At 35.6% G+C, this 22310-nt stretch overlaps 1 protein-coding gene across 8 annotated transcripts in view; it reads right to left on the bottom strand.

Moving 5' to 3' along the window:
* Nucleotides 1-22310, bottom strand: part of GPHN (gephyrin) — a 270007-nt gene that overhangs the window by 143645 nt on the left and 104052 nt on the right. For all 8 annotated transcript variants that reach the window (XM_083864320.1, XM_083864323.1, XM_083864322.1 and 5 more), the window contains one exon: nt 16344-16401. In XM_083864320.1, coding sequence (XP_083720446.1) covers nt 16344-16401 — 58 coding nt within the window. The remainder of the gene's footprint in view (nt 1-16343; nt 16402-22310) is intronic.

The following is a 22310-nucleotide window of genomic DNA, read 5'->3' as shown; positions in this document are numbered from 1 at the left end:
AGTAAGTTAATGAATACTGAGCCCAGTATTGAACCCTGGGAGACTCCATTAGTGACAGGCCTCCAACCAGATCCTGTGCTACTGATCAGAACACCCTCCTTGCCAAAGTATGAGTAATTTCTAGAGGTAATTTCCAGAACACATGGAAAGCCCTCTGGACTAGAATTAATTGTTTGTTATTTTAAAGATTTAAGAAGACACACATGGTAACCTTTACCAGAATCCAGAGTTATTTATACAGTTCAAAGAAAAGTTGCATAAGAAATAATGAGTCTTTTCAACTGTGTATCACCTGCTTTATATACCATTATTCTAACATATGGTCTGTTACATGGAAATGTTTATATAAGTGAATTTTGGTTATTTAATTGCAAAACTTACCTTTCTAGAGAAGGTCAAATCACATTACAGTCAACTGCTCAATGCAACTTAGACTAAAGGCTCCATTGCAATAACTAAAAATAGCATATTGCCCCTTTCAAAGAGTTGTATCATCTCCCACACGTCCTACTTTGGGGATTATGATGCATGCAGTATATGTTATCTCTGGACTACTGCTTTCCCTTGTAGAGACAATTGCCACTTTAGTGCTAGAGAGTGATGAAGAGCCTACACAGGCAGTACAGTCATACAGATAGTATTTTCAGTAAGAGTAGGTGGCATTAGTGGATGAGGGAGACAGGCAATAAAATTCATCTGTGAGCAACAACTGGGCAACACCCTCTGGAAATCAAGGACAACACACTGTTCAATTTATAACATTTCTTATATTGTAGCGCTCCTGACCAAGAAGCCATTGTACATCAAGGAATTAGCAATCCACATAATAGTTCCCTTGAAGTTCCCACAGAAGGCTCCCCTGTGCTTTTATGTTCAGCATGGTTTCAGGAATGTGTCATACTGCACAAACCTCTCTGGCCAAAGGACAGACTCATCAACCTCATTGTAATAGAGAAGTCTGTAGGCAGCACTGGTGATTACACCACCTGCATGGCTTTCCTTTATCTAAAAGAGTTCAAAATTTTCTCATAAGTGGAGAAATCCATCCACAGATTGATCTGATGCTGCATGAACACACAGTTCCCATCATCTGAAGGGAATAAGATTTATTCCTCCTCTTCCTTTGCTTTATGAAAGCAGGAATTTCATTCAGCTATTTGTTGTCAGGCCTTTCTTACTGAGATCCAGAAAAAACCTGGCACTTCCCTCTCTTGCTTTCTGCCCCAGTACAGAAAACAGACACACACATAATTCCCTTTTCATTTCAAGACCCATCACTTCTGACTACAGAAGGAGAGGTCTTTGCTTTTTTCTTGCAAATACTATTCAAGTCTTTTCTGTCCTGTAAGAGTTCTCTCTCCAGGCCCACTGATACGATGATATTTAAGAACATTAAAAAGAAATCAAAGTGTTTTTTTCTTCCGCTAGGAGTTATAAATCTGTAGTTAAATATCGGGTCTATCAGGAATCCAATAATTTTATAGCGCCAATCTTCCAAGAATCTTTACATTTGTACCAATGAATCTAAGCACAGTATGTTAGTTTTGCAGCTGTAACCATCCATACTGATCAACTTGAAAAAATTAAGCCAGTTTTCAAGCCACCATAGGTGTTCCTTCCTAAATGTCACAGATCATTTATTAGTCCCTTAAGTCCTTAGCTCCTGTTTTGGCTTTCATTTCTAACTCTAAAAAGCAGATATATTTAGCAGGAAATTCTAAGCAATTTTTGTCTGTCACACAAATTTCAAAATATTACCAAGAAAATGTAAGACCATTGGCTACACTAAATATATTTTATTTGACTTGAACAGCACACAGCTTCCTACACTAAAAATCAACAGCAATGAGACCTTTTTTTTCCAAACAGCAACTTACCTACCAAATTTTTTGATTTTGGGAAATATGAATTTCCTATATTATTGACCCTTAGGAAAAGAAAACCTTAATAAAAACCCATGATAAAACTGAAGCACAGGAAAATAGACTACCACTTCAATTAAACATACTCAGTTGAAGGTCTTAACTAGCAAGTTAACATCTGGCTATTCTAATTTACAGTACTGACAAGGGAATACTATTTTGGTCAGGAAATAATTTCAGGGTAATAGAATAAACAGACTTCACACCTTCAAGCTCCTTTTATTATAATGATGTTTTTGTAGGGAGATATTAAATTTCTCACTAACATACTTGTACAAAAAATTTCATCAGTAATCTCTGTTCTTTGGATAGATTTCAGTGTCTGACTGAGGGCCGATAAGAAAATGTTGAATTCTTTTGCGAACTCTGTACTTTGGATGTTACCTTCAGTTCCTTGCAGATAATCTACAATGGCAAGGAGCAAAAACATCAGGTTTCCATGGGGAGTTTTGCATGAGAGAAATATCAGTGATCTAGAAAACCATTTAAAGTAACTGTTTGTACCAAAGTTTTCCATTTAAATTGATTTTGTTATTTTTAAAATTTGCATTACTGAGGTATTATCCATTCTGTGTGTAAAAGAAACTTGTTACTTGTCAGTGGGCTTGATGCATTTCATCTTATTCCTGATTTTGAAAGCTACATGTTGAAGTGATTTAAGTGTGACATTAAATATGCAGCCAGAGAAAAACTTGTGCCCCATGTATGAATTTGAAGAACTAGGTTGTGACTACTGATGATGTATCCAAAGACAGGCAATGAAGTTGGTGAAGTGTCTGGAGCACAAATTTTTGATGAGGAGCTGCTGAGGGAGCTGGGGGGTGTTTAGCCTGGAGAAAAAGAGGCTCAGGAAGACCTTACCATTCTCTAGAAGCACCTGAAAGGAGGCTGTAGAGAGGTGGAGTTTGGTCTCTTCTCACAAGTAACAAGGAATAAATAATAGATAAATTACATATTTATGCCATACAATAAAAAAAATTACATAAGAGGAATGGCAGCTATTTCAAGTCGTGCCAGGGGATGGCATCTTATGAAAAAATGTCTTCACCAAAAGGATTCCAACATTAGAACAGGCTTCTCATGGAAGTGGTGGAATCACAGTCTCTGGAGGTACTTAAAAGACATGTAGATGGGGCACTTGGGAATATGATTTAATGGTGGACTTGGCAGTGTTAAGTTTTATGATTGGACTTGATGATCTTAAAGGTCTTTTACAGCCTAAATGATTCTATGACAGAACAAATCTTCAATTAAAACCACGAGAAAGGATAAAATTTGAAAATAGCTGATAACATGCTAATTTCATGTTTCATACATATTCAAAATACATAATTATAAGGACAGTAGGAATATTGCCTTTGGTTTTCTTTCCCTATTATTCAGCCTTTCTCAGAAGGCAATATAAGTGCTCAAACATATCCAATAATCTTTTAATTGGTAGACATCCAGCAGAGTGAATTTAAAAAGCTTTTCAACAAAAGCTACACTGAAATTAGCTATTTATTTGACCAGTGAGGAAAGCCTTTTTTTAAAATTTGTACATTATGAAATTGTCATGGTGTTAGATGAACTGCAACATAATCAGCTGTTTTTCCTGTTGCGAAACTAAGACTCTGTTAAAATACTATTTCTCTTAATATAGGATTGATTTTTAACGAGTTTAAGATACTAAAATTTTGCAACAAAATACTGAAATTCAAAATATTCTAAATGTGCACACACATATTAAAATCTCTATGCTGTTTCATTAAAAACATTTAAATATAATAATGCATTGTAAAAATGCCTGGGTACCCAAATACCTGAGGTGTAGCTTGGTTGTTTTAATTAAAGCAAAATGGCAAATGTAGGGAACTGTGTCATTATGAAGAAAGCTTCATGCCTGTATATCAGCTATTGGCTAAATGGTCAAAATGTTTGTACTAAGCACTTTTAATAATCATGTCGGTAGAAAATATTTAATCCCCAAAAAACTCAGAATTTTCCATTATCTGTGAGATTCAATTTCTTACTTCTTTTGCTGGGGGTCTCAGAAGTCAACTCAGTAGCAGGTATCATGTTTACAAAAGCTTTAATTACATACTACTTCAGAAATATTATTTTTTTTCATTTTCAAAACATAATCCCTTTGGATTTCTCACCAACAGAAGCATTCATAGATTGGAACACTACTTAGATGCATTTGGAGCTTTTGTATGTAAAGTAGTTCTTTATAGCGCTCTGATTTTAAACTTGGTCATCTTTCCTTCAAAACAGCCTGAAAAAAATTGTCTGTTGTCCTTTAGAGCCTCAAGATACTCTGGAAAACTCAAGTGTTAGCTTCAGTGTCCCAAATGACTGTCAGCTTTATTTTTATACATTGCCTGTTTTATATAGCATTATTCCCTAGAAATACTTAATAAAATACAGAACATATTCCAAATACATAAAGAAGGGTTATTTTCTGCTTTGTTAAAGAAGGACAAGAATTTTAAAACATCTTGATGTTAAGCTATTATCTTCATAAGGTATCCTCAGATATATAGTTTCATTTTCCACAATGAAATTTAGGTAATTCTCATGTCTCAAATAACTCATGTTAAATTATGTTCAACTACCAAGAACACAGAAGAACCCTTTAAAATGAAAGAATTGAGCAGTGCAAATTTCCATAGGGGATCAGTCTATTTGTTAAAAAAGAGGGGTTTATGTCATCATGCTACTGAAAATATTCTGAGAAATTGTTACCATATTTGTAATTTTAAAATCAAAGATATTTTGATAGAGCATAACATTAACAAAGCAGGTAATAAGTAATTAGAGAAAATAGAAATGTCATTCTGTGCAGAAATGCTGAAAGGGAGTGTATGTGTTACCTTTGCAGTCTTAGGATCCCACCTAATCTCGTCAGAATGATAAGGCAGCCGAAACTGAATGCAATAATTTCTGCCAGAACAAGTCTAGAAATTTTTGTTCCTTTTTTATAAGAAGGTATTTTAAAAAGTGAAACTCTTCAACCACTCCACCTTTACTGAACTCTGAGGATTCAATAAATAGCATTCCCTCCCTTTTACCTTTTCCTTTATGACAACTGAGTTACAGAATTTCTGAAATCCTATACTATAGGATATAGTATAAAAATACTATATTTGAAAAGTACAGAATCAGTATTACAGTACATAATATCAAAATGCTACCTATTTTCTCATAGAGGAATCCAGAAACCAAACATATCAAAACCACAGGGGAAATGAAAAGGAAAACATCAAATTTTAATCTTACGTTAGTCTTTAATTTGAAAAGAATTGGGTTTTTTTTCTAAATAGGTGCATGCTAAGAAACACTTCTGTAGTGAGCTCAAAGATACTCCAGAAGAGCAGACATCATGACTTCAGACATAGCAAATTACATTATTTGTCTTGCAATATCAAAACATTCTGTTTGGTAAAGCACATAATCTTGCACCCAAACACATAATGCTACTGTTCAGTCAAATACCTATTCAGTGTTTTCTATATGCACCATGGCAAAACTAATTGGCTTTTGTTAGAACAGTAGGTCTCTGAATTAATTTCTCCATATCAATCCCACTTCCTTTGGAATCTGATGCCTCCACCCAATACACACCCTGCTCTTGTGTCTGTCCTCTTCTCACCTGATGGCATCACTTTTTAGGTCCCTCAGGTAAAATAATGAAAAAAATACTTCCACAAACTATTGACCACACACAACTAAACAGCAGATAAAATACAGTGGTTAACAATGTTAATGGACACAATAAGGCTTTTTATCTTGGAAAAAACACCAACAGAAAACAGAGGAAGCTCTTGGGAAAGCTTTTTATCATGATACAGAAGCAAACTTCAGGGGAAGAATTTCTTTCAGCCTGATAACATATCTGCTGGACTTCCTTCCTTAAAACTGTTGCAATAGAGTATTTTTAATAGGGAGTAGACCAATGTCTGAGGGAGCTGGGCTTGTTTAGCCTGGAGGAGTCTCAGATGGAATCTTACTGCTCTCTACAGCTGCCTGAAAAGGGATTGTACCAAGGTGGAGACAAGTCACTTCTCTCAGGTTAATAAGTGACAAGACAGGAGAAAAAGGCATCAAGTTGCACCAAGGAACGCTGAGATTGGTTATCAAGCATTGGAGCAGACTGTCCAGAAAAGCAGTGGAATCACCACCTGTGGAGATAGTTAAAAAACATATACATGGGCTACTTGACGACATGGTTTAGCAGAGGACTTGGCACTGCTGGGGTTGATGTTTGGACTGGATGACCTTTGAGGTCTTTTCCAACCAAATGATTCTATGATCCTCTGTAGTGCAGGGAAAAAATATTAGAATATACAGTATTGGAGGGTAAATGTTCAAAAATTCTTTACTGATGACGTAGATGATCAAACCATTTGGAAACCACTGGTCTAGACCATCATTTGTTTTTATTGACTAGTCTGTCAGAAGGGCTGGGCACTCTCTAAGTACTTAGCTCAGACAATAGAGTTTCACTAGTAACAATGGTACTGTATTATGAATTTCACATTTGTAACCTGACATGCTGTGTTATGGGAATACATGTACTGGCTGCAGGCTTGGGACACATCTACCACAGCCTGTTGGTACAGAATAGCACTTTTAATACTTCTCTGCTTAATGTACTTCGGCTCATTTTGCAGAGTAGCCTTTGATCATATGAACTGGAATCCTTTCAGATAACACTTATTTGGAAGATGGACTTCAGCAGCATGTGTGATGATCCACTCCAGCTGTTAACAGGCACAAAACTAGAGTAAAACTAGAAGAAGTTTGAAATAAAACATATCAAAGAACATATGATGTATGCTGGATCTCTGGCACCACATGCTTCACTTTATAGATAGATGCATTTTATTGGTTTGTGTGACTTGGTAACAGATACGACTCAAGATAGACATTCAGTTCTTGGCACCAAGGACAGGGTGGCTAGGGCTAAGGCAGGCATTTTTAAATTTGTCTCTACACACTTGGCTCTGATTCTATTTTGCTGGAAAACATCCATTTCTGGAAGCCTTCAGGACATCAGTTAAGCCAACATTCCAGCTCTGTGCACTATCAGCGATAAGAAGAGCCACTTACCCAACATACTCAATAAAACATAGAATCCACTCATAATTTTTCATTTTACATTAGTGCTCAGACACAGCTCATCAGCACAAAATCTCATTTAGACCAATCTTGAGCAACTGATTAAAGAAAGTATTTGAGCAAATAAAATGCCTCAAGCCACAGTTCAACATGTCAATACTTTTATACCGTTCTGTTATGATGCCTCCTTGAAGGAAGTTTTTGGTTGATTTTCTGTTAAAAAAATTTCATGTTTCGTATTCTGTTTTAGACAGTGGATCTTATCTATGACAGGGTCTCTAATAGGAACAAGGCACCACAAAAAATCTAATCAATTATCAGAGAAGTTGAATGAGGTGCAATCACACAGTGAAGTACAAAGCATCACTCTATTTATACAGTTTACAAGCTTGCATATCACAGGGAGGCGCTTGTGTAGTTTTTGGTGCCTTCCTACTGTAGTTCCCAATCAAGCATTAAAATAGAACCTTAAAAATCATCTAAAATACATGCTATGAAAGCAAAATACCCTACACTATTCTAGCAGAATTATCTGCAGTCTACCAGTTGCAAATCTTTTTCAGAAAAAGACGGTGTATTAAACTGGGTATGACTGCCGTGCTGTGTGTACTCAAAATTTTGGCACCTTCTTTCAGGCAGTATTAAAATTTACATAAATTAAGAATAAGAGTTAATTTAAAAAGTGTAGTATAAATAAGGAAGAATGTTGCTGAAATGCAACCAAATGTACCACTTGTGAACATTTCTGTCCCCGTCTCTTTGTCTGTTCCTCACACGAAAGTGCTTCTATAAATTAGATTATTTTAATAATCTGACTCTAAATCTTTTTCAGTGCTACTGTGCCATTTTTGTGATTAGAGGAACAACCCTTGACATGCAATTGTACGTGGTGTAGCACCAGAGGCTCATGCATAGGAGAAAAGGTTCAGCGTTCTGGTGTTGGCTCCTTTCCCCTCAGTCCACCCCCATGGCTCCCTTGCCTCTGCCCCGTCAGTTGCTTTGAACACTGAGCTAATAGTAACCACCTTAACACACTGCTCAGCCCTCATTCTTGGATCATAGTAGTCTAATTAGAGACTTCTATTTTATATGCAAATTGGCATTGGGGATTTTTCACATTTCCTATACACATCATTTAACATTAATCTCTGCTGAATTTCATCAGATGGTTTGTCACCCAGCTACTCAGTATTTTAATGTCCTTATTTGCAGGAATATTTCATTTCTCTACAAATAATAATTTTCATAATTCACTAAGATACAACTTGTAAATAGCTGTACAACCAAGAGTTATTAAAAAAAACCCACAAAACAACAAATCAAACATCACCAAAAAATCCCAAACAACACTCCTGATCTCTTTTTCCCTATATACAAAGAACCAGCATATAGAACTTGAAGGTTTGGGGTTTTTTTTAAAAAAAAGGAAAAAAAAAAACCCTAATGGCCTTTTTTTCTTATATATACAGGTCCAGCATTCACCTATTGTGACAATCATAAAAAGAAAGAATATATTTCAGATATAAATTTACCACAAGAAATGAACATAATATTGATCTTCAAACTCAGTCAAGCCCTTAATTACTTATGACATTATCAGTTTTGATAGGAAAACATTAACTTTAAGATCCTTCATAGATCTCAAATAAGAATCATCAGAATACATTCTTACAGTGTAAATAAAACCAACCAAAACTTAATGTAACAGGTCATGTGGAAAATTATTAGGGCTTTTATATAAACTTGATTTACTTATACACTTGCCAAAAGCTATTTGCTGCTTAATGAAGCTGAGCATGTTTTCTCCCCTCATTCTCTCTAAGTGACATCCCATTTAAGAAATTACTTTTCCAGTGAGAACAGAAGGCACTGAAAACACTGCCCAGTATAAGGGGTCAGACGAAAAGTACAAGAGACTGTGTTAGAGCTGGTCAGAAGATGCCCGAAGAACCAACTAGGTTTCAGGTGATGTCTGGTACAAAGATATGTATTAAGCAAAGATGGAAAATGAAAGAAAGCCAGGAGGAATTTAGACAAAATTGGTTACTACAGCCACAGAGAGAGGTAGAGATAGTTTTTATGCTGGAAAACAACAAGAGATTTCAAATCCTGTTTCTAACATTTTTAATTAAGAAAGACTGAATAGACAAACAGGTCTGTGGTAATGAAATATCTGATACACATTAATTTCTCCTCTTAAGGGCAACAGCTTAAATGCTGGGCAACCAGAAATGCTTAAAGGATGAACAATATACTGGTTTGTCTTATAAATTAACTTTCAGCTATTTTTGTTCTCTCTCTGCAGGAGAACTGCATAACTATTTTGTTTGCTTTAGAAAGTAAATAATAATATTACTAAAATGATTTTGCCTTGTTAACACTGCATTTCAACTTAAATGGATGCACATTCTTCCTACCCTTCCCTTCCCCATGTGGCAATATCCCATGATCTGCAAAACACAGGCTAAACTTTTGTATGCTTATAAGACTAAATTACACAATACAATATAAAATGCCTTTGCTTAAATCCTACTCACGTTAGGGAATAGGAATTTATAACAATGCTTCAGTATTTTCTATATTCAAGACAACATGGAAGAGCAAGGTAACTTGGTGAGGCGGTCTCATCTGTCATTTCTAGAAACATGAAGTTTCTGAAGCCACCAAGTCTACAAAACATAAGATGGAAGACAGCAGGAAAACAAAAAGTGACAATTCCTATTTTCATGTGGAAAGTCAGTGAGTATACTCTTTCATCCAGCGTGTCTGGGCATTTGATGGCCTTGCCAGGAAAGCACAGCATTGCTTTTGATACATTCAGCAGTCCTAGATCACAGTTTGATAGACACTTCAGCCATTTCTTATTTTACATTCTTTTTGTAAAGGTGTTTTTTCGGTTGAGAGTCTGTGATTGCAGTGAGTATCCATCACCCACTGAAGATGAGAGAAACAGATGAAAAGCCCTTTCAGTGAGTACTCCCTAGGGAGTTTCTACACAGAAACTTGAGATAGCAAAAATTACAGCATAGAAAAGTCACGTCCTCCAAGCAAAACAGTCTCAAACCTATCAGAGCAGAAACAATCCAAAAGTCAAAACTGATATTCACAACTACTAATGGCTTCATAGGTGGAAAAAAAAATATCTCCCAATAGAAAAGGCATTATCCTGAAATATTCATATTTCTCTGGTGTGAGACTGTCCCTGGGCTATTAAGGCTTGCACAGCCATGCTTGGCACCAAAAGCCTAGAGTCAGAACCCAATGCAATACAGACTGCACTTTCCAGAAAAAGGGACAAAAACAGTTATAGAAGAAACAAAACTTGGATCAACAAAGGACTCATGAGAAGAAAAAAAATACATAATAAAACAGATAATGAAATTACAGGCAACTAGGAGCAATATAATATGATACAATATAATATAAATAATCAACTGTTGACAAGAAGTACTAGAGTGAAGCACAAATGCATGGCCAAGAGTACATTATCAATACTGCAGGTGTTGCAAATCTCTAGCTTGTAGCACAAATGCATACACGTGGACAAAAAAATTAAAGGAAAATAATTTTTTGTTGTATATAAATTTTTTTATAATTTTGTCACATAATCCCACACACAAAACTTTAGTTCTCTCTAGCATGGAAACAACATCTATAACAACATTTAAGGACTAATACAGCAAAGTAAAACTCAGTTTTCTGTCATCCAGACAATGACACATGTGGCTTGAAAAAGAACACTAGTCAGTGATTGATCTGCTAATTCAGGATTTGGAAATTAACTCAGGAAGAAATCTGTGTGTACATCAGGTGCACTTTGATTACAGGGAAATATGATGAGACAGAGTTGTTTTAGCTTAACACATCCCACTTCTCAATAGTCCCAGTTGGATTCATGTCTGTAAGAAAGTCTCCTTCATGAAAAGCCAAGAAGCAAGTAGGAAAACCAAATCTGCAAGTTTATCAGGGATTTCATACACTAAGTTGACATCTCAATTTTTTGTTACTGGTTAGGACATTTGCCAAAGGTTTTAGAAATCTTCATTACCTGGATGCAGAACAATGAAACTGTCTACTGGATGGTCAGACCCTGAGCGCATGGTGAGAGAGCTAAATGACAAGCCCTCAGTTTTAGCCAACACACATAACTAGCAATCTAATGGAATGGCATTTGACACGACTGTCACATATGCCCTTTAAATATTTTTAAACTTGTATCTGTAATCTTTAGAGTCTACGGACTTGCTACTTGTTAACACTCACTAGACGTTCAATGGATTTTGTCATTTATGTCATGCTTAGTAAGAGCCCTTGTGCTGTGTGTTAGTTATTATAATTTGAGATGCAGAAGAAGGAACACATGGACAAAAATACAGAGAACCAGAATTGTCATTCCTGCAAGGTAAATAGCAAAGTTTCTTGGTGCTTTAGTATTAGTGGGAGTACACACTTCAAACAGCTTGAGCCTCTTCAAAAAACTGAGCGGGCAAACCTTTTTGTTTGTGCTGGATCCAAACAGATAAAGGAGCAATAATCTCAGCATTATCATCAAATTCTGATGCCTTCCATCATAAACTTAGGGGAAACTTTTTGTGAGGATCCTTGGCCAGTGCTGATACACTTGGCAGGTGAATATCCATACAGTGATGAAGTGGACTTAGACTCCTATGCAAAACTGGGATGACAGCACATCTCTCCTTGTTCATGTAAAGCAAGGTTGATTCTGCAGAAGATGCAAGAGATATTTAAATACTGCCCTACTCTCCGGTATGGATTCACAAAACCAGTTTTGTGACATCTAAATATTTTCAGCCACAATCCTGTTCTTGTGGACTATCCACCACAGTAGTAATGACTACCTTTCTTTTGTGGGTTTTTTTGTGTTGGTTTTTTTAAATTTCTTTGTTTTAATATGGCACTACAAACTGTCACTTGCTGACAAATTGCTTATTTTTGTCACATGTTGATAAATATGAAGATGCTTTGAATGATCAAGGCCATCATCTCTTGGCTACACAAAAAGTTTGCATGAGTTTCATCAGCTACTCTTACCAGCAAAAAGAACAGATTCTGGGATACAGCATTATGTAGGTATATGACACCACAGAGTTGGCAAACCAAATGTTTTCCAAGAAAGTCTTGGAATGGACTGATTTAAATTGTAATCATATCAAAGCTGCGTGTTTCTGATGGCAGGGAGTACAGCTTTGCTCTGAAGTACATCTCACTGACACTGAAATCAAATTCCTTTGTTCCTAAGATGTTCCTAAGATGTTCCTAAAAATTGCTGTGTGGAAAAGTTAAAATCTTTCGAATTCCTAAATCATCTAGGGCAACTGACCTCTTAACAAGACAGAGTGCTTACCATTTCCTTTCTGGCTACTTCACTCTCCCTCATAGTTTTTATAATTTTCCACTCCTGGATCATTATCACTGGATTCTACTTTCTCAAAGACTGAAGACAATCTGAGAAGAATTTGCTTCAGTTATGCATAAAAATTTTCATATATGAAATTAAGTTAACACATACTCCTAAAGAAAAAAGGAGAGATATCCTACCATTATTCATGGGAAAATGTCTCTAGTCCTAAATGCAACCTTTAATGCTTTATACATATATGTTTTCATTTAAAGAGTATCTATAGAAAAATTATGAGTGCTCCTTGAGGTGCACAAAGTGTGTCTGTGTGTGAAAAACTGGTTAATAGAATTTAAAAAACCCTCCCATCTTGCTCCAGAACTTCTTTACATCTAAATTTACAATTTGCAACCAGCTCTAACAAAATAGTTCTAACAAGATTTCTTTAACTACCACAGGAGGCAACTACTTAACTTTATTCTCTACAAAGGAATAGCTGTCTCATGCTACAAATATAAGAATGAAATGTTCTGGCAATGTTTTCCTTGTGCATATCACTTTCATGAATTAGGGACATGCTACAAAATCAGTTTCTGGTCTTGAGATGAGATGCATGCATATGCCTACATGAAAAGTATATACGAAAGCACATAAAAAACCCAACACAAAACAATTAAATTCTTTTCTGTGGTTGACTTGCAAATCCTAGAAAACCAACTATTTTTTTTAGAAATCTGCTAATGTGTTGTTTTCTCATTCACTGAGTCTTCTATAATAACCACTCTTCAACATATCATGTATTTCCTTTGTAATGGCAGAAAGCAAAAATCAAAAAGACCACCTCTCATTGTACTATAAACCATAAGATGATACTGTTGACATAAATCTATAGGCACATCATGTAAGCTTTCCCTAATCTGTAATAGTCATAAATTTCTCTTTATTCTTGAGATAATCTCCATGGTTCATCAAAACCAAAACTGATACACTCACTAGGCCCTATGTACAGGAAATCATTTTGCTTGGAAGACCTCTCCTTTAGGCATGTACTGTTATAGTGGGTGAGGAACAAGGTTGAAGTCTGACAATGCTTTTTTTGCTAGTTTGAAAAGCTTCTTGCTTACAGGATGAATATTCTGATGAGAATAGAAGTCTAGAGAAGTTGTAACAATGACACTTTCTCAGAAATGTGCTGCAGTTTCTGTATTTACTGGCTTTATCAGTTCTGGAAATATTTTAAAGCCAGCAGCTACTGAAAATGAAGTGACATTGTTTTAACTGGTGTAGAGGAACGACAAGAATGCAGATGGTAGTACATCCATTTATGTATTCTCTAAAAGCTTATTTTAATGAAGTAGAAGATCATGTGATAGAAGACTATCTTCTAGAATAGTTTTCAGAGGGGAAGCATGTGATGGTATGTACGGCTACCTGTTGAGTGTTTTCATTTTGGGAATCTAAGCACTTATAACAAAAATCTAGGGAAGGTAGGTTTCATGACACTTTGTTTCAGACTGATACAGATGCTGTGGAATTGTCATAGTGATTGATTGGTCCCACACAATCCTTCCTAACCTTGGTAAGGTGCATGAGACTAGTTCAAGTACAGCTTGTCACTTGTGCCATAAGTACCCCTCATTCATATGCCTATAGTGGTGTTCTACCTAAGGTATAATTACATGAATTAACAAAATCAATACATTGGTTTTCCTCATAAGTTATTTTGAACAGCAAAAGAGGTTAATCTACCATCTTTTATAGAATACAAGCAAATGCTAAGAGATTTATTTATTTTTCATAGTAATTATTGCTCTCTGTCTGATAAAGCATCTCTTTTGCCATTTAAGAAGGAAGTTTACTTTTTAAGGACTATCAGAAAACATGAAAATACAACTTTCGTAAATATAATTCCACAATCCATCAAGTTAAATCAGATTTTAAAAGTGAAGCTATTATTTTTGCATATTTCATCGAATTAACTTCCTTAATATTTAATGTTTAAATAGGGGAGAGATAGTTGTGAGACAAAATAACTGAATTAAGGTGCATGGAAGAAGGTTTTGTTCTTTCTAGAAGCAATATTCCAGTAAGCTGATTTGCCTTCTATTTTCTCCTTTCTGCTTTTTCTACTCAAATCAGCTAGGAGAGCCTTTCAGATGTTAAAACCACCCCCTATATCTATTGCAAAGACACTCTTCTCTTACTGTTTGCCAGCTGCTATTCAGAATGTATATGTATGAAATAATACTTTTTGATATCCAATATATATTTGTCTGTCTTGGCATCTTCCAGTAGTGCCTTGTTTAATATAAACAACATGTATGGCAGCTTGAGAAATTCAATCATTTAAGGTGTGAGAAGTGGCCTGACTGCCAACACGACCTCAAAATCCCATTATCTGAAAAAGACAGGAGAGCTACCAGAAACAAATAAAGGAAGAGATTTTTCCCCCAACCCTTTAAGTAGCTCTGACTCTGAACTATGAAATCCTTCCTTCACACTTACATCCTGGCACAACTGAGACTATCGAGTAACCCATCCTTTGATGCTCCTAGGATCTCAAGCACTTAAACACCTGAAAACACTTAAAAAGCTGAAAATTCAGAACAGTTCTCCTAAGCAGGTGGCAGATTCCTGTGACTAATAATCTTGCAGTAAGTTCCTAAAAGTAAAATTATTTCTTATCTCCCAACAGTCCATTTTTCTTTGTTCGCTGAACTCAGTTTAGTACAATAAAGCCAGAAATATCAGCTTTCTTCATCTTCAACATTAACAAAATAGCCGTGTATTGGTTTTCTTATATTAAAGGAAAAAGACTGTGATTTAGGGTTTTTATAATTTTTTAAAATAGTTTTGGAGCAGTTCTCTGAGCATCGTGAAAATACCACTATTAAATTACGAAAGCCTTCTTTCTCTTTCTTTCTTTTATTCCAAGACCAAAGTCTGAATAGTGGTTCGATCCAGTAATAAGTCATATTCCCCTTAATAAAATTCAGGATAGAGGAGTCCATGAATCTTAGATGACAAAAATAAATTTTGATCATGATGGTGTGATAACTTTGGCTGATAAAGATACAGGCAGTCACTGTGCAGTGACTTGATTGCAGCAGGTTTGATACTAATTGAAGAGGAATAAATTCTCACCATTTGCACACTACAATGTCTACATCAGATATTATACAGTCATTTCCCTTCACTAGATTTTAGAACTATTCTTAATTCTCTTTGCACAGCTGAAAATGAGTATGTAAAACAGCACAGCAGGTTAAGCAATCACAATGAGCAAGCAATATGTCAGACTGACCGACTAACAACCAAATAAAGATTCGGTTACATGAACTGTGCTATCAGATCCAGCTAAAATCCCCCCCAGTACCCATCTTTCACTCCACTGAAAAACAAAACTGACACAAATTGCTGAAGTACCTTTCAGGAGTGGACTTGGCTAAAGCGAGTTTTGTTACAATGCACGTTACTTTGAAGGTAAACTTCAGTATTTATTGTTATCATTACTCAAAATCAAAGAGCTTATAACGATTTTTTGACTTCATACTATCCCCTTTTTAAGACAGACAATATTGAAAAATATGGATGTGCTTTTGATCTCAAAAGTAGAAGTACACTATATATATGTTTTGTTATGAAAATATAACTCAATGTTCAGTATAGTCCTCCACCTGTCTTCAGGTAGCAAAACAGAAATAGGTTGAATTACACAGGTTTCCGGCATCAAACAAATCCTGCTGAAGTCAGCTTAAGCTGAAGGTAAACTGTATTTGTAAAAATAACTAAAATTCTATTTTAGATGCATAAATATGGATCTAATAATTTTACTTTAGACACTTTTCTCTCTCCCCATGATACACTTCAAAGCAAGAAATACTGTGTCTTTTTTAATATAACATTTCTGTAATTTTCCAAACAAGTAAATTCAGTGTTGAAAAGCAGTAATACTGTACCTTGATTTCTTCTATTTCGTCTGGCACTATCTTGTACGCAGATATAGTCCCACCCAACCTGAAATCAGGAGAAGAAAAATGTTCTTAAAATCAGTAACAGAAAATACAGTATGTTAATAGTGTCATGACTTGTTCCAAACCACAATAATTCTTCTACCAATTTAGGGGTAAAACCCAGTAATTTCCAAATCAAAAGCAAAAACCCCCCTTTCCTTATCCAACAAAAAATCCTTATGTGATTAACATAAATACTAGAAACAAGGTGTCCAACACCATAACAATTAAGTCAGCCAAGTAGAATTATCATCATTATGACGGTATTTTTTTTCATTAATGGCAATCGATCTTCATATTCTGTGGTTTCTTGATGGTTGTCTGTTATATGGATGAGTTTAAATATTTGAAGCCTGATGTGCTTTGTGCTGAGTATTTCATTATGCTGCTACATAATCTGAAATGCACCCAAATACAATTCCAAAAACTGAAAATTTTAAATTAAATGTGCATGTACAGACATCACAAATCACACAGAGTCTATGGCCTCCATGTTTGAAAAATCTCTGCAGTTTATGATTGGTAAGAAAAAGTGGATGCTTGACAATAGCTAGCATTGACACAGAAAAAATAAAGAGTTTTGTTCTACATGGAACTCACTGAAATTACTTTTTTAAATCCTACAAAAAATCCTGGTAAAGAATAGTCCACATACTGAAGATGCATTAAGTAGCATGTACTATAAATGATGGTTAATATTACATTTTCCCCAGAGACATGCAGACATGGCTTCTTTTATTTCATGAAGCAATACGATCGATAGTGACAATGCAGACGTAAAAATATAAGTGCACTAATGACCTCCTGCTGGCTCTACACAACAATACTATCCATTTTCTGGGTCCTAAAGTCACATAAGAAACTGTTTTTTGTAAACCAATAGACACCTACCAAATGTGTGTTTGAATTATCTCCCTATTACTGGAATTTTTCTTTCCAATTGTCAGCATTTCTACATAGATATATTTTCTTATATATTGAAATAATTCTAAATATTGTTTAGTCAAATGAAAAAGGGAAGAAGAGAATAACATGAAAAATACATTAAAGTTTTCCATGTAAGTCCTGCCTTTCCATATCTCTCTCGTAAATGAACTGTTTGAAGGTTTTACACAGAGGATGAAGTCTGCATAGGAAAAGTCTGAAGTCCATCACTGCTCCAGGTAACATCATCTATGATTTCCAAGGTGGAGACAGGGCTCAGATACTACAACATCCAAATTCACCATGGACAAAGAGTGTAGCAGAGACTCCCATTTCCTCTGCAATTTCCATTGCTGCCGTTCAGGAAGTGAGCTTAAAGTTGGAGAGAACTGAAACTTTTTTGCCAGTGCAAGTACAAACATGAGCTTTTATTTTCCGTGACTTTTGTTCAACTGGTGTTTCTAGGGATAGCTGCAAGAAATTTGCTTTAGCATCGCAACAAAGGATTGCTTCATCAAACCATGACAAGCAATGGCTCAAGATGGCCATTAACATTGCACCTGACCAGTCTTATGGCTACTGGAATGAGGTCCATAAGAAAGAAACCTTTATGTACTTCGAGATCTATTCCTGCCTGCACTTTGGTGTATCCCAAAAATCACTGATGTTCTACTCTCTAGCAGAAGGAGAATACAGAACCTCTAGTGCAAGCATTCCAGCAAGATGGAATTCCACCTGGCAGATTTCTTTATTGGCCACCCTTGGCACAACTATTAAGCATTTTCTTGTGATATCAGAAAAATCGAAATAATTGACTCAGTAAACTCATCTGACTTGCTCACAACATTAATTAGCACCACTATGCAAATAGTTCTGCAAAGTTTTGTGTTAAGAGTTTAACAGACTCTGAATCTGCCAAGTTGCAGCTCAAATAGTATCACTCTTAAAAGTAAAATGTCAGCTACCACAATTCCACATTTTTGAAAGAGAAAGACATATTAAAAATTATGTTATTGTTTAAATAAACAATCTCTCACTGATAGCTCCAGCTCACATATCTCTTAATCCATTTAAAATCCTACACTGACATCTTTATCTTAAAAATCCAGTCTACAAACATAAACAATAACAAATTTGAAGCTGAAAGAGTATCAGAGAACATTAATATACAACTTTATCAATGTCTCAGATTTGAAATGAAGTTTTTAAGGAAGTCTATACTTTCTTCATTTCAGAGCATTAGCTTTCAGTCAATCTTATAACTTCTGAAAGAGATCCACCACAGCAGATTAGACAATTAACTGGCAAGGGCATAAAAAAGACATTTCACTTTGTATATAAAGTTTGGTTGTGAGTTTCACAGAAGTTTAAAGGCATCACACACACTGGGAGGATGCAGCTAACACAGTTACATCACCATTACAAATCTCCAACAGTAGGTTAAGTCTGAAGTGTAAGGGACTGGACAATATCACACACAAGTAACAAAGAAAAACAAAAATATTGGGATGATTGCTAAGAAAAACCAGCAAAATCAAGGCAAATTGAAAATCAATGCAATAATGGGTATGTCCAACTTGAGGAAAACTTGAAATACAAAGTGTTTCTCTAAATTACATTTAAGTGTAAGCATCAATTGTGGCCTGTTTGGAAGCTTGCTTGCCATTGTGCAATTCCTTGATTTGATTACTGACGTCTGAAAGAACAGAGACCAGGCAATTATACACAGGATGTTTCAGCTGTAGGATGATAACTATGACAGAGGGCTTTCACATGGCATATTTTTTCACTTTGTTGTGAAAAATCTCTCTCTACAGCTTGTTTTTTTAGACTATTTTACAGTACCATTCTTAACCACAATGTTTCAAAAAGTAACTGCGATCAAGAGCAAAGGACCAGCGAGCCTGAGTATACATTAACTACAATGGGCTCTGTATGCTAAAATAAAATGCAGCAAAAAACATGTTAGAATGGCCAGAATTCAGATCACTAAGGACTCAAATTTTGTGAGGAGTCACTCTTCATCTTTCACATATTTTACTTTTTTTACAGATTTTATTATAATGCTCTCCATTTGAATGACTAAACATCCAGCATCTTCCAACAGAAATGGCATTTTCTCTCTGATTATATACATCCAACCAAGAGCAAAGCTAAATACAGTCAGCTACTTCCAGTACACTGAAAAGATGACCCCAAACTCCATCCAGAGAAACTTAATATGCAAAGTCCTTCTCCCCCAAACGGCAGTATTTTCACACTATAGCAAGACACGCTATTGAACAGTGAAATTATTTTAAATATTAGTTAGCTTTAATGTTTCACTTGTATATGCAAGAGATAATCTCAAATGTGCCAGAATTTATATTCAAATTTTGACAGATGTTAGTCTTATCGGCTCTGTATCATACCTTGAATGTAATACAGACAGTTCCATTCTCTAATCTCTTTGCAAAAGAGAAATGAAATTATTCCTAGATGTAGAAATAACAGCTGACACAATAATAATGAAAAACCACATCTTACACTGGGCTAAATGGGTGAAGGTCTTTAAGGCCAGGTTTAGAAAAGATAAGATAGAAATTGCATAAAAATAATCAGGAAATAATAAATATAATTACTTTAACAAAGGATTTAAAACTAAGAGAAATGTAGTGTCTTTTTTATCTTTTCAGACTGGGTTTGTGAAAGTTCACAAAAAGGATTCAGGAGAACAACAAGGTTTCTATAGCAACCTAAGAAATTAGCAAAATACAGGAAATAAACTGAATTAAGGCCAACACAGTTGTATTGGAACAGATGGATGCTTTACTATTTCACAAATTAAAGCAGAACATCACAGAAGAGAGAAAACTACATCCAAGTTAAGGAAAGTTGAAAACCAGGAAGAACTGTGCTCAAATGGAGGCAGGAAACAATGAACCACAGCTCAAATGAAAAGTAAACTCATGACAAAATTAAAAGAGAAATAAATTACAACTCTGTTACATTGTTTTAACAAGCTAGCCTATTTGCTATTTGTTACTTCCCAAATAGTGCAAGTTGGACTTCTGGCTGATTTTTCCCCGTGCCCCTCTATATATCCATATTTGGATGGCCTTGCTGGATTATTATTGCAGAGCTCCATTTTGTGCAAGACACTTGTGCACTTGGACTGAATCCATACAGGTCAGCTTTTATAATCTGAATTCTGACCAAAGGTATGAACACAACCTTTATATACAGCTGCATGTTAAGAGACTGCCATAAGAAGCTGAGCTATTGATTCATCCGTTAACTTAATAAATGAGTCATACCAAATGCAATGAAGTAAATTTTCTAAAAATAGCTTGTAGCCAGCTTGGCTGCTGTCATCTGCTGAATTTCTCCAACACCACTTTAATTAACATTAATCTTTCTTCAGATAGATCACTGTCTAAACAATATCAAGTTGTCACTAAGCATCCCAGTGAAACTCTCCCTCATCTTTTAATGAAAGCAAAACTCAAAACCCTCCACTTAGCATTTTTTTCCAGATCCATCTCACAAATATATTTGTTATCTGCCATCAGGATATTCTGTCTTTTGACTGATTTATAAATTAAGCAGATTATTCAAGAGAGACTGTTCTTGGGAGCAGATCAAATGACTGGGAGCCAGACTGGCTATTTCTAATTCTATGGGCATGCTCATTTTATCACAGGCTACTGAACAAATACTTGCTACAATACTTCTGCCAGAGCAAACTGACCAAGACAGCACTCTTAGCCTACTTGTCTGGCCCACCTTGATGTTGACCCCCATGATATCAACAAATCAACTGGACTTGGATCCTTACATCCTCACAAAGTATTCCGATGAAAGAGGTAGCAGGATTTGAAAGCTTTTTTTCTCCACTACCTGTAAAATACATTAAAAGCAGGCAGAGAGCTCCTTTAATTGATAACTAGTTTCTACTGACCTTTGAGAAATTGTTAAAGCACCCTGAAGGAGGTAGTAAGAAGGCTGCTATTCTGGGCTCCCTTCCTACACAACAGAACACTGGCAGCTACAGCAAGCTGGGCTGCAGCTCCTATCCCTGGCTGCTCGCCAGCAATGAACCGTGCAAAACAGCTTCCAGAGAGGATCCTTATGACAGCTTTACTTACTCAAAGGTATAAAATTATATGATGAAGATCCACCCCAGGTTTATTGTTTCTTTTGGGGTATTATTATTTTTACTATTACTACTATTACTATTATTATTTTAATGGATTCAATAATTAGATCCTTGAAAACTTACTTCCCTCCTCCCCCAGTCTTAGGCTAACTTCAACGTGCTGTACAGAAAAACATCACAGAAATCAAATTATTGCAGACATGCCCTCTGTCAGTTCACGTCTCTCATGAACAACAGCTCTGTGAGTAAGACATCAAATTGACAGGATTCTCCCTCTGTCTCACCGTGTCCCAAAGATTCTTTGCACACACACAAAAAAGAACAGGGAGGGGATTGACCCCAAAATTTTTATTCCCTACCATATCACTGTCTTAAGGGTAACAAGCATACCACATTTTCTGCTGCTTTCAATCTGTTTTGTTTCCCCAAGCAAAGCAAAAAAACCTACATGAAAACATTATTTATAAGGAGGAAAGCCATGTTATTTCTCTCTCTTCACCATTCAAAACTGGTCTATTGTTTAGTTTTTTCTTTTTTTAAAAAAGTTTTACTATAGGAAAAGCAAGACTAAATCAGAAGTGGCTAATTTTTCAGACAATTCCGGCAGGAAAATATTATCACCTCAAGAGTCTAATACTGGAAAAGAATAGAACAAGGATCTTTGTCCTCAACAAATGTCAGAAACCAGGGATGAGGTCATATATAGGTCATTTGGCAGTCGCAGGACCAGGAGCCACTCTTCCCTTCTAGCAGAATTAATCTGACTTGATTTAATTGGGGGGAGGAAAGTCAGAACTGTTATAAAGTATATGAATCTAAAATACACACCTCTGTGTAGTTATACAGACCCC

The sequence above is a fragment of the Zosterops lateralis genome (assembly GCF_965231275.1).
Source record: "Zosterops lateralis genome assembly, chromosome: 6".
Lineage (NCBI taxonomy): Eukaryota > Metazoa > Chordata > Aves > Passeriformes > Zosteropidae > Zosterops > Zosterops lateralis.
Note: the sequence above shows the minus strand (reverse complement) of the source record. Positions and strands in the feature narration are given on the sequence as shown.